The sequence below is a fragment of the Salvelinus namaycush genome, chromosome 9 (assembly GCF_016432855.1).
Source record: "Salvelinus namaycush isolate Seneca chromosome 9, SaNama_1.0, whole genome shotgun sequence".
In the NCBI taxonomy this organism is placed as follows: domain Eukaryota; kingdom Metazoa; phylum Chordata; class Actinopteri; order Salmoniformes; family Salmonidae; genus Salvelinus; species Salvelinus namaycush.
The window spans coordinates 47,088,487-47,101,817 of NC_052315.1; the positions used below are offsets into that span (position 1 = coordinate 47,088,487).

Sequence of the window (13,331 nt, forward strand, 5' to 3'; positions counted from 1 at the left end):
AGTGCAATAGAGACTGCATAATCTGTGGATCTGTTGGGGCAGCATACAAATTGGAGTGGGTCTAGGGTTTCTGGGATGATGGTGTTGATGTGAGCCATGACCAGCCTTTCAAAGCACTTTATGGCTACAAACGTGAGTGCTACGGGTCGGTAGTCATTTAGGCAGGTTACCTTAGTGTTCTTGGACACAGGCACTATGGTGGTCTGCTTAAAACATGTTGGTATTAGACTCGGACAGGGAGAGGTTGCAAATGTCATTTTAGAAAAAGGCTCAGTGGCGTTATCCTCGCAAGGTAAAATATTGAAAACAAGGGTGCCAATAATTTACACCCCTATTTTTATTTTTTACTACTTCTTAAACAAAATAGTTTTCTCTGACCAATTGTGTTAGTATAATTAAATGTAAAAAAATGGGGGCATACATTAGCTCAGTAAATTACATTTTTTCTTTTTTTTTTTTTTTCTTTTTCTCAGCTTTATCAATGGTGCCAATAATTTTGGACCGGACTGTATGCGATATATCATATTTATTCTGCTGTGACCACTGCTCTAACCTGTGACTGTTCTCTCTCCGCAGGACTCCGTGAATGCCCTTTATACTAAATGTATTCAGTGCCTGTTGAGAGACTCGAGCCTGGTAAGTACTGTAGGAACATGACTGTTAGATTGTAGTGTTGCCAACTATTTTTCAAGGAAAGTAGCTGTTGGTTGCTCCATTTGTCGCTAAAAGTCACTAGATGACCTCATGAAGTAATAGGGATGTCATAATGTTATTTTGCACATAAAAAAATACTTATACTTATGCTGTCCCTCAGTCTCTCATGCAATGCAACATTCTCCAAAGCAAAAATAAATAGAATGTTTGAAGGAGAACAAAAAGGAATCAATTAATTTGTATTTTAATATAACTTTTTTAGAATATATATTTTTTACTTTAAAAAAAAAAGTATTATTATTTATGCCGGAGAGCTGTGATATCATTTAACAACAAGGAACAATTTAATAAATTCACTTCTCTCGCTGCAGCAGAGAGGGGGCGGAGAGGCTAGAGTGGAGAGAGACGGGGAGGGAGCGAAGAGAGGTGGGGGAAGGGGCACACGTGCCGGTAGAGAGGGAGCAGTGCTCAGAGCAGCACAGGTAGGCTCAGCCAAGTGGGCACACACTCACACAAATAGGGAAGTCACTAAATCAACCAAAAGCCTTAAATAGTAGCTAAACGTGTTGCTATACTCGTTTACCAATAAAAGTAGCTGGAGGGGTCTGAGAACTCGCTAAATCTAGTGACAAAGTCGTTAAGTCGGCAAAACTGCCTGATTATCTACACATCTTGAGTCATGTTCAGTAGGTCACACTGTAGCAATGTTTTTTAAATGTTTCTAATTGGACAAGTTCAGGTTGGTTTTCCATTTCTACGTGCCTACTGGACCACAACCCAGTTGTCTTTCCTGAGATATGAACAAGATTGGTTATACCTCCTGTCTTTCAGAAAGTTCTGGCCAAACAGGATCTCCAGATGACTCTCCTTAAACAAGCGGTGGAAGTAAGAGAGTTCTGTCTATTGTGCTGTGTTCAACATGTGAAAACTGCTCTACGGAGTTGTGTGACACTATAATGCTTCATGTGTTTTTATGAAATGTTGTCAGTATACATAATTTCGGTTTTATCTTTCAGATGTATATACATCATGGTATCCATGATTTAATCTTTAACTTTGTGGGAACTCTTGAAGCCAGCCAGGTCTGTACAGTATTTGATATTACTGTCAGTCTTTTAAATCCTCAGAATCACCATGCGGTAAAGGTTAATTATCACTGTTTCAACAGGATTCTGCCTTCAACAAAACCACCAGAGGTCTGCAGGACCTGCAGCAGAAAGACTTGGGGGTCAAATCTGAATTTAGGTTGGTTGCTTTTATGTTTACAGTCCAAAGTAACGATATACAGCCATCGCATTATACATGCTGGTTGAGAAACTTTGCAAGTCTGCATACAACACAAACAAAAAGGCCCACACCACCATATCGCTCATATACCACTTCTAATACAAACTGATCTTCATCATATCAAATAGGTCTGATAACCTGTTCCGTTATGTCTATAGACTATAGGAGTATGTTTGCCTGTCTCATCCAGTATCAATATCACCTAGCCATTCAGTACTATAACCTGTAGTGTGTCCCTGAATTCTACTATAGTATCAATACCCAGTTGTATTTCCCTATTACCAAATACAGTATAAATATACCCCGGGCCAAGAGAGAGCTGAGCCAGTTGAACCACTGCACCTCTCCTCTACACAAGCTGCTCTGCCTCAGAAAGGTGGGACTCACCATCATGCAGTCCCCCAGCAGCTCAGGTATACCATCTGTCTGTCTCTTGTCTCTCTGTGACATGAAATGCAGACATCGGCAGAAGTTTAGACAGTGTTGTTGTGTCATAAACAGCACAATTGACACTGGAACGTAAATGTGCCTTTAAAATGGATTCTGGACCGTTTGTTATGGTAAGACCATAGATGCGGTAAAGAGATCAATGGAACTCAACCATGGGGCGGCAGGTAGCCAGGTGGTGGTTGGTTGGCAGGTGGTTAGAGCGTTGGGCCAGTAACCGAAAGGTTGCTTGATCATATCCCTGAGCTGACAAGGTAAATATCTGTCGTTCTGCCCCTGAACAAGGCAGTTAGCCTACCGGGGAATAGTGGGTTGTCATTGTAAATAAGAATTTGTTCTTAACTGAATTGCCTAGTTAAATAAAGGTTTAAAAAACCAAAACAGTGTAAATGCCATGGAAACGTGTGGGGAAAAGATCCCGAATCTCCTCATTGCCCCTCAGCAAAATGATCCTACATTTAGGCTATTGTTTATATGTATATTTCACACTGTGTTGAGGTAACAATCTGAGTATAATGCTCGTATGGATGTCAACCCCAATACAATTTCATGTTATTGTCACCAATCAACTGCATTCCAGTTAAAAATCGACTGACTACCACCACCCATTTCTCCACGCTAGCTATGCTACCAGCTTATAAGAACGGGAGTTAGCATTTAGGAGTCACTTTTTCGAAACCTGAAAGCGTCTACTTCTGAATGTTATGCATCGAAACAGCCAATTATATCCAAATCAGACTGTAGTAACCACATTGTGGGCCTGTTACAATACATAAATCATTACGGATTGCCACTTTGTTAGATCAGATTTGTTGATTGTGTTCCAATCCGCCGGCCCTTTTCTACCCCCCCATGGTCTGTGTTCCATTGACCTCTCTACCACATGTCTGTAAGGTCATGCTTCTTCCTCTGAGTCAAATATAATTTTAGCTTTCATCCAGAAAGTTACAGGTAGAAAATGTTACATGTGCACAAGTGCTGATTTACCAATGTTTTATGATGACATTAAGTTACTATAAGTAGCTTACAAGGCTGGTCATTGTAACTGCCCATGTCAGGGTGTGTAGGAAAGTTGACTGAACTCTGCACAGTCCCACATAATGTCCTCCATTTTTCAATTTCTGTTTACTCCCTGCCTGGTAATATAATTAACTCTGTACATACGCATAACAATATCCTGACTCTTAGGACCTAATGTGTTTGTTTTGGAAATCAAACCTTGTTGGCCACATAACAACCCTTACCCTGTCTCTGTGGCGTAGTGTGATCCACTCGTAATTTCTGTTGGCCAATTTACCAATTTAAAGCCTAAACGACAAGGAAAGAGGCAGATTGTCTGTCTCTCAGAGGTTAGACAGACTGTGTGGGCATTTGACAGGTAAAGCAACTCTGTAAAGCAACACTCATATGTTTGTAGGATGAAGCTGTTTTTTATGTATTCATTTTAAAGAGCCTTGTCTCTCTAGTCTACTGTGTGCCCCTGCCATAAACCTCAGTCACATTAACAGGTTACAGTTACCGAAGGAACCACCGTAATTAAATTCTTCCTTTCATTTCCCTTTTTTCCTTCACATGCAGTGAGCATAGAGGCCGTATGTGCAGACGATCTTCTCTCTGTCATTCTGTACTTACTGGTGAAGACGGAGATCCCCAATTGGTGAGGAAGATGTTCAGCTTAAAACATTCAACCTACTAATACCACTGACCATGGAATGACTTGATTTACTTCAAGTAAACTAGTTGAATTAATTAATGAATTATTAAAGTGACCTAGTAATTAAACCGAGTCAATCATTGATTCATTAACTAGTAATTAACGTGTTAAGTGTTTAACTAATACGCATGCTCTTCCAGGATGGCCAACCTGAGCTACATCAAGAACTTCAATTTCTGTAACTCCACCAAGGACGAGCTGAGCTACTGGCTGACGTCGTTCGAGGCCGCCGTCGAGTTCATCAGCCAGGGCAACCTCAACCTGAGCCAGGAACGAAAGGTGACAGTACAGTATAGTAGTACTCGCACAGTAAGAACTCACACAGTCATCAGCTAGGTCAACTTCCTGAGACAGAGACAAATGGTGAGCACAACAAAGTACAGTAGCACTCACACAGGGTGGCTCCATTCTTACGTTACACTACACTGAGTGTACAAAACTTTAATATTGATTTGCACCCTCCTTTTTTGCCCTCAGAACAGCCTCAATTGGTCGGGGCATACTCTTCCCACAGTTGTGTCAAGTTGGCTGGATGTCGTTTGAGTGGTGAACCGTTCTTGATACACACAGGAAACTGTTGAGTGTGAAAAACCCAGCAGCGTTGCAGTTCTTGACGCAAACTGGTGCGCCTGTTCAAAGGCACTTAAATCTTTTGTCTTGCCAGTCCACCCTTTGAATGGCACACATACACAATCCATGTCTCAATTGTCTCAAGGCTTAAAAATCCTTCTTTAACCTGTTCGTATACACTGATTTGAAGTGGATTTAAGTGACATCAATAAGGGGTTATAGCTTTCACCTGGATTCACCGGGTCAGTCTGTCATGGAAAGAGCAGGTGTTCTTAATGTTTTTGTTCACTCAGTGTACCTGGGCCCTGGCTAGCTTGACTTGGCTCAATGTTGTGAAAATGGCTTTATACACCACCATCACATACAACATTGTTGTAGCTGATATCCTATCCAAGTGCTGTTGACTTAGATAGATACACCATTTTATCACTGCATTACCTGTCATAACAGGCCACAATAGTGAGCAAACTTGACCGAAATGAGTGAGGGGGGAAAAAAGTCCTGTGTGCAGAGTAAGTGACTGTGTCTGTTGTTTGCAGGGCTCCGGGGAACTGAACGACAAGGTGCGTTTCACACAGAAAATAAACCTGCTCTGTCAGAACGATGCTACCCCCATCAACTGTCTGTTTGAGGTGAGAACATGACCAAGTTTTAGGGGGGAGGAAAGCTTTACTCTGTGTTGGGGAGTAGTGAACTACATGTAGTTAAATTAGTAATTTATCTACATTTTGCAGTAGCTTGTTGGTAGTTGAACTCAATTCTAATGTTGGTAGTGGTTTCTGTAGTTAATAGCTTTTTGCCATGTAGTGATGTAGCTTAACTACACACTACTTTTTCTGCAAGAAAATATGAGGGCATCAGACCTGCCTAATTCTCACTTGAAACAGTTTTTGTGTTTAGTAGGCTAAATGACACATTCTGTTAACACCTGACCCCAGAGTAACCTGTTCTTGCAATTTGTAGTCTGTGCCATTTTTCAAAGTGGCTTTAGTTAAGTAAACACATTTTTTTTCTCATAATGGTAGCTTTAGTGTAGTGTTAACTTCTTCTAGTGTGAAGTTATTGGTAGCTTGGTAAACTATGATTTCAGAGTAGCTTCCCCAGCACTGACTGGGCATCATGGTCTATTGTTGGATACCTTACTCCATTAAACAATTTAATTTGTTCACATGAAAACATTGTTTAACCAACTTTCTTTGGGTTTTTAAAAATCAATTGTCCGTATGATGATTTTTTTTTTTTTAACTGATGGTGTGTGTGTGTGTGTGTGTCCTGTAGCACATAGCCAACGGTAACGAAGCGGAGGTCAGGCGTGTGTTGAGTGAAAACGAAAGCGATGAGGACGGGGTGAAGATGTGTCACCCCCTTTGCTCCTGTGATCACTGTGAGCTCCGGGTCTCTGGGTGAGCACACGCACGCAATACCACACACAGGTTTGTTATGACGGGGCAGCAGGTAGCCTAGCGATTAGAGCGTTGGGACAGTAACCGAAAGATTGCTTGTTCGAATACCCGAGCCGGCAAGGTGGAAAAATCTGCCGTACTGCCCTTGAGCAAGGCAGTTAACCCCCCACAACAACTACTGCCCGGGCTCCAATAACGTGGACTTCGATTAAGGCATCCCCCCCCCCCCCCCCCCGCACCTCTCTGATTCAGAGGAATGCGGAAGACATTTTTCGATTGAATGCATTCAGTTGTGCAACTAACTAGATATCCCCTTTCCCCCCACCCATCAGGTAAGTCTCAGACACTTCACTTGTCTGTTTCTCTGTCTCTCTCACTCCTAGTGGAATCATATTCTCTTTCTGTGTTATTGTCATTAAATGCAGTAGATAGAAACAGGACACGTGATTTATTCTCCTACTTTTGTAATTCCCCTTGAAGTTTCATTTCCCTTTTCTCTATTACTGTGTCTGCTTCGCGCAGAAGACTGAATGACCCGTCCATTGTAACGCCCTTCTCTCGAGACGATCGAGGATACACGCCACTTCATGTCGCTGCTGTTTGTGGTAGGTGATGCTAATAAGTGCCTGAGGGTGGCCTATTGAGCCACACATCTTCCTTGGGACCACACATAGACCCTAAAGGCAGGGGGAATCGAATCCCCGATCCGCCACTTTCTGTACTTTTCATCCCCTTCAATCTGTCTCCCGTTCTCATTTCCCACTGTCTAAATAAAGTAAAAAGCCTGTCTTTGCCGTGGTAGGTCAGTCCCTGTTGATTGACCTGTTGGTGTCTAAGGGAGCTCTGGTGAACGCCACAGACTACCACGCCCTCTCACCCCTGCACCTCTCCTGTCAGAAGGGCTACCAGGGAGTCACGGTGAGACGGGACGCTAGCAGGACAGTTATAGCCTGGTTCCAGATCTTTTTGTGCTGCCTTAACTACTCCTAAACAGATCTGGAACCAGGCTAAGATGAGCTACACTATATCACAGAAACTGTGTACAAAAAGGATACTTCTGTTACACAAACTGTTCAATCTCTCTGACATATTCTTCTTTCACTCTCTCCCATCCAGCTGCTGCTCTTGCACTATAAGGCGAACACAGATGCCCAGGACAACAATGGAAACACTCCTCTGCACCTGGCCTGTATGTATGGACATGAAGATGTAAGTCAGTCTGGGGAGCCACTCTCCAGTTTAAATCTGTCTTTTAAAAGGCACAATCTGTAATTTCAACAGCTTTTGACTGTGCCAATGTGTTTGGTAATCTGAGGGATAGAGCTGAGGAAGTGCAACCAGTACATGGGACAGAAGTGAAAGTATCTGTATCACACGAGGCTGCTGAGGGGTGGATGGCTCATAATAATGGCTGGGATGGAGTGAATAGTGGTATCAAACGCATTGAAACCATGTGTTTGCCATTCCATTTATTCCAGTCCAGCCATTACTATGAGCCCGTCCTTTCCCAATTAAGGTGCCACCAACTTCCTGTGATCTGTATTGATAGTGCTGTAAATAAGTACAGGCATATGGAGGATGATGACAACAGACTCTACTGACAGTGTTGCGCTCTATGGTAGTTCAGAAGAGATTGCTTTTAGTCTGACAGTGTTGCGCTCTATGGTAGTTCAGAGGAGATTGCTTTCAGTCTGACAGTGTTATCCCATCCGTGTCTCAGTGTGTTAAGGCTCTGGTTTACTACGACCTGCCCACGTGCCGTCTGAACATCCAGAACGACAAGGGGGACACCCCCCTGCACATCGCGGCCCGCTGGGGCTACGAGGGCATCATCGAGGTTCTACTGGAGAACGGCGCCAGCACCGCCATCTACAACAAGGCCAAGGACTCTCCACTACAGTGTGCTTTGAATTCTAAGGTGAGGAGTGAGGACCCCTGATTTGCTAAACCACTTAATATATGCTATTTAGCACATGCTTTTATCCAAAGCGACTTAGTCAGTCACGTACAAACATTTTACCACCTACCCAGATGGGCCCTTTTTAAAGAAAAAGCTTGTCATGCACAAATGTGCAAATAAAGTATGTGTTTGTTACAGCAAGCATGTACAGTGCATTCGGAAAGTATTCAAACCCCTTGACTTTTTCCACATTTTGTTACCTTACAGCCTTATTCTAAAATGGATAATATAACTTTGTTCCCCTCATCAATCTGCACACATTACCCCATAATGACAAAGCAAAAACACATTGGCCTCCATGATTCTTAAATGGTGTTTGGATGTAGTATTTGGACCACCCAGACTCTTCCTGGAGCTGGCTGCCCGGCCAAACTGAACAGTTGGGGGAGAAGGGCCTTGGTCAGGGAGGTGACCAAGAACTAGATGGTCACTCTGACAGCGCTCCAGAGTTCCTCTGTGGAGATGGGATACATTTCCAGAAGGAAACCATCTCTGCAGCACTCCACAGTGGCCAGACGGAAGCACATGACAGCCCGCTTGTGGTTTGCCAAAAGGCACCTAAAGGACTCTGACCCTGAGAAACAAGATTCTCTGGTCTGATGAAACCAAGATATAACTCTTTGGTCTGAATGCCAAGTGTCACGTCTGGAGGAAACCTGGCACCATCCCTACGGTGAAGCATGTTTTTCAGCGGCAGGGACTGGGAGACTAGTCAAGATCAAGGGAAAGATGAACGGAGCAAAGTACAGAGAGATCCATAATGAAAACCTGCTCCAGAGCGCTCAGTACCTCAGACTGGGGCAAAGGTTCACCTTCCAACAAGACAACGACCCTAAGCACACAGCCACGACAACGCAGGAGTGGCTTCGTGACAAGTCTCTGAATGTCCAGCCAGAGCCCAGACTTCAACATGATCTAACATCTCAATAGCTGTGCAGCGACGCTCCCAATCCAACCTGACAGGGCTTGAGACGATCTGCAGAGAAGAATGGGAGAAACTTCCCAAATACAGATGTGCCAAGCTTGTAGCGTCATACCCAAGAGGCTGTAATCGCTGCCAAATGTGCTTCAACAAAGTACTGAGTAAAGGGTCTGACTACTTATGTGAATGTGATGTATATATATTTTTTTTTACTAAATTAAAAAAAAAAAAAAAAACTGTTTTTGATTTGTCATTATGTGTAGATGGATGGGGAGGAAAAACTATTTAATCAATTTTAGAATAAGGCTGTAACGTAACAAAATGTGGAAAATGTCAAGGGGTCTGAATACCTTCCCAATGCACTGTATGTGCTCATACGTAAGTGTGTGTGTGTGTGTGTACCAATGTCTGTCTTGCAGATTTTGACGCTGTTGGAGTTGACACACAACAGTTCTCACAGAAGAGATAGCAATGATGTAAGTCAAATGTCATCACATAGGAGAAGAGTTGACTCAGAATAGTGGAACTACAGCATTTCATTAGATAACCTGTTAAAATACCATTAACCAGAATCCTGTAGGTGTATTGTCCTAAATATTCCAAAGAAATCTCTTTTACTTGCTCTGCTAGAAGCAGCCTGGGCCCAGTTTCCCAAAAGCATCTCAAGGCTAATAAGTTCATTGTTAAAACCTTCGTAGGAGCATTGTTAAATCGCCGAGCTGTTTCCCAAAACCGTCATTGGTGGGGGTTTCACTTGAAAACGCTAGATGTGTACTGACTACCTCCGACCATTCGAAGAACAAGCTAAGTGGGTCGTTAGAAAATCTCTGCTAAACTTAGAATCAAGATGTTTTTGTCTCTCTGTAACCGCAGATAACTTCAGAACAAACTTAAAAGTTGCCAATGTCTTAGCAATTGCTGCAAACGAGTGATAAAAATATGCTTCAAATAAAAATCGAGATCACTGCATTAAAATAATATAGTATGTGCTACATAGGCCTATGTATTTGAATGATATTGAACTCAATTTCATGTTCAATCAATTACGTTTCATTTTTCTTATTGTAGGGTACGGTCTTAAATTGCCTCAAAATATTTAATGTTGTGAAACAACGAGCGCAATGATGTGCCAAATCTGTGATTTTAGTGCATTATTATGGGGTAAGCATTAGAATAAGCCGCCTCAACATTTTCAGCCATATAATATCTATTTAGGAGCTGATCCGTCGTCAGAATTGTGGAATCATTTGAATGAGATTTGAATGGAGAAAGCTGATCTGAGAGCAGTGCTATCAGTATTGACACATGCTCCAACTAAGCACTTAGCTAACATTCTGTCTACGTGGTGTTTTGGGAAACGCATGTGACTTCTTCGGACGTTATACTAACGATGCATCGTTAGAACTTAAGCTTACCAGTGTTTTATCGGGAAACCGGATCATGATCTGTGTGTGGTATGGCCAGCTGATTGACGGGGCTCTCTCTCTCCCCCTGCCAGTCCCCTAACCGCTCTCCCGAGGCCTCTGACTGCAGCAGCCGCCGTTCCTCTGTCTCCAGCAACACCTCCCAGAGCTCTGAGGCCAGGCCTGACTGCGACAGGGTCCTCCACAAAGAGGTGAGCAGAGCACTCAGGCAGGGTTGACCCTGAAAATGTCTGAGAGAAGTACCATCCTCTTAATTCAATTCTTGAACGTTAGGGCAAAATGTAGATTTCTGCCTAAAAAGACATATCCAAAAGTAATTATTTTCATGAGATGGCCATAAACAATAACTGGTGATGCTGCATAGTTGTAGAAAGGTCTGGGGCTCACCCTTCTGGTAAGTGGTTATAAATTGCTGAGGTGAGGTGTACTCACTTTTGATGACACAAGCTGAAGAACATAGTACAAATATGAGAAATCATACGATTTTTTCCCCCCCCTATTCAACAAAAGTGGGGCAATAGGGCTTAAAATGACTGAAGTGCTTTCTAAATATAGTAACAATCAAATTATAAATGACTTACTATAAGATTTCAGCTTTATAACTGTAAAATAAATATGATCATACTTAGTGACAGTACGATATTGGCACCATTTTTCATAGAACCGACAACTTTTCCCGCCAAACGTCCTCTGAGCGACTCAGACACCATTCAAATGTGTGCAGACTTGTTACAACTTCTGCTTGAAGCACAAAGAGATTTTGTGCATCTGTGACCTAGAGGAAGTGGTCTTGTTTCAATTCTGCAAAATTATTTTCAGTTTTTTTCCATCTGTTACATCCGCTAGACTCTCCCGTTTTCATATGCGCTATTCCATGCGCAGCTACGAGGGTCACAGGTACTGGAAATCGTTCCTTTGTCTGGATAGGCCAGAACATGTAATGTGTCGCTCCCTATGCAAATATGTCTGTGAACCTCACAGCTGCGCTTGCAAATAGCGCATTTGAATCAAGACAACCAGCACTTTTAGGGAGTGTAAAGCAATTGATGTTGCGCCATTCACAGAGCACACTGTACACAGAAATATCAGTCGGAACTAGTCCAGAACCGCTCAAAGTCCCCTAAATAGAGGACTTAATATTTTAGGGAAGAGGGAGGGAATGTAGATGAAATTAGATACAGTATTTTTCTATTTATTGAGGGATGCTAATATTTAGAGCTTTCACACACAGTTTTTGTGGGATTGACTAACTGTAATTTGTAATCCGTGTTGGCAGTTTCTTAAGGCCCTGCGTTTACTGTCTGGTGTTCTAATAGGTTGCCTCTCTCTGTTTGACTGACAGGTGGAGAAGTTGCTGCGTGCGGCAGCCGATGGAGACATAGAGATGGTGCGGTACCTGTTGGAGTGGTTGGATGAGGAGGAAGAGGAAGCAGGGCTGCCCTCCTGGACTAAGTTGTGCCACCCACTGTGCCAGTGTCCACACTGTGGGCCATCACAGAAGGTCAGACAACAACCCTCTCATGTCTCATCACTACTGCAGGCTCCATACTCTGACAAACACACTTACCGAACCTCTTTCTGATGTACAATGAGCAAACAAACAGCAAAACAAACAGCAATCTTCACACAGGGCCTTACTGGTAGTACTAAAGCTATGGTGAATGGAGATTTTGTTGAGTTTTGTAATGTTCCTGCAGAGCTGTCCAGCTAACTTGATGTCTGTGCCTTTGTCTGTTTTGTTGTGTGTGTGTTTGCCTCCAGAAGTTTGTGTGCCTGCAGGCCAGTGGTCTGGGTGTGAACAGCAGTAGTGTGGATGGCTTCACTCCCCTCCACGTGGCGGCGCTCCATGGTCACACGGCGCTGGTGTCCCTGCTCAGCCGCAACGGAGCCAACGTCAACGCACGCAACAGCCAGAGTGCCACGCCACTGCACCTGGCCAGCCAGAACAGCCACATACAGGTGGGCACACAGTACTATACTTTAGCTGCGTTTGATCGAGCTTCCCTGGCTCATCAGAAACCACGGAATTAGTCCCAGCCCCCTACCATCTAGGACTCCAGGCAGACTCGCCCAGAAGCTTGAAGTGTTTGAAAGAACACGCAGGTCTGCTGCAGATTGTCTGGGGCGAAGATGGAAAAAGATTCAATCTCTCATTGGTTTTATGTTCAGGTAGTGACATCACTGCTGGAGTGCAACGCCAAGCTGAATAAGAAGGATCGCTATGGCAACACCCCTCTGATTCACACCTGCCTCAGAGGTTACCTGGACACAGCAACCATCCTGCTGCAGGTGAACAGAACACTGACACTGCTGCCCTCTAGTGGGTCAAACAGGCCAACACCATCACACTGGGGGGAAAAAATGGCTAAGTGGGGGTCTTTATAGCTAGTTGTCAGGGACCAAAAAATGGAAAAATGATAGCAGGGCAATCACCTGACAAAGACCGTGTTGGTCTAAACGTTGTAAACCATACCACCTAAGCTTCATTAAAAAGGCCACCTATTGTGAGCAGCAAAACGGTGTGCGATCAGACGTTTCTATATTGTCTTCCTACAGAGCAACGCCTCGGTGAACCTGTCCAACAACCAGGGCAACACGGCCCTGCACGAGGCTGTGAAAGGGGGTCACCTGGCCCTGGTGGAGCTGTTACTGCAGGCTGGAGCCTTGGTCCACATGACGAACAAGAGACAGAGGACAGCACTGGACTGTGCCGTGGAGACCAGGGGAAAAGTGAGAATCTAACAGCCACTGAAGGGTTAGATCAGGGTCAAGGTGACCACTTGTTCAACAGAGTTACACAAGATGTTCAGTATGTGCAACTTTATTTTTCTTAGATTTGCTTACTTTCTGTTAGTCGGCACCTCACCAACCGTTTTGTGTATGGGTCTACATGTCCTTTTTTGAGTAGCAGAGATCTAAACCAACAACCATAGAGCTGGGGGAAATAATG

The 13,331-nt window shown here is 43.6% G+C and overlaps 1 protein-coding gene across 5 annotated transcripts in view; it reads left to right on the forward strand.

Moving 5' to 3' along the window:
* LOC120054142 (ankyrin repeat domain-containing protein 27-like) overlaps positions 1-13,331 on the forward strand; it is a 36,593-nt gene that overhangs the window by 20,607 nt on the left and 2,655 nt on the right. For 2 of the 5 annotated variants that reach the window (XM_039001558.1, XM_039001561.1), the window contains exons 6-24: positions 577-636; positions 1,486-1,539; positions 1,671-1,736; positions 1,823-1,899; positions 2,233-2,354; positions 3,967-4,045; positions 4,243-4,381; positions 5,212-5,304; positions 5,951-6,075; positions 6,598-6,680; positions 6,878-6,993; positions 7,192-7,284; positions 7,796-7,993; positions 9,377-9,433; positions 10,456-10,572; positions 11,724-11,882; positions 12,143-12,340; positions 12,551-12,670; positions 12,938-13,111. In XM_039001558.1, coding sequence (XP_038857486.1) covers positions 577-636; positions 1,486-1,539; positions 1,671-1,736; positions 1,823-1,899; positions 2,233-2,354; positions 3,967-4,045; positions 4,243-4,381; positions 5,212-5,304; positions 5,951-6,075; positions 6,598-6,680; positions 6,878-6,993; positions 7,192-7,284; positions 7,796-7,993; positions 9,377-9,433; positions 10,456-10,572; positions 11,724-11,882; positions 12,143-12,340; positions 12,551-12,670; positions 12,938-13,111 — 2,130 coding nt within the window. The other 3 variants (XM_039001559.1, XM_039001562.1, XM_039001560.1) reach the window with 3 other exon arrangements.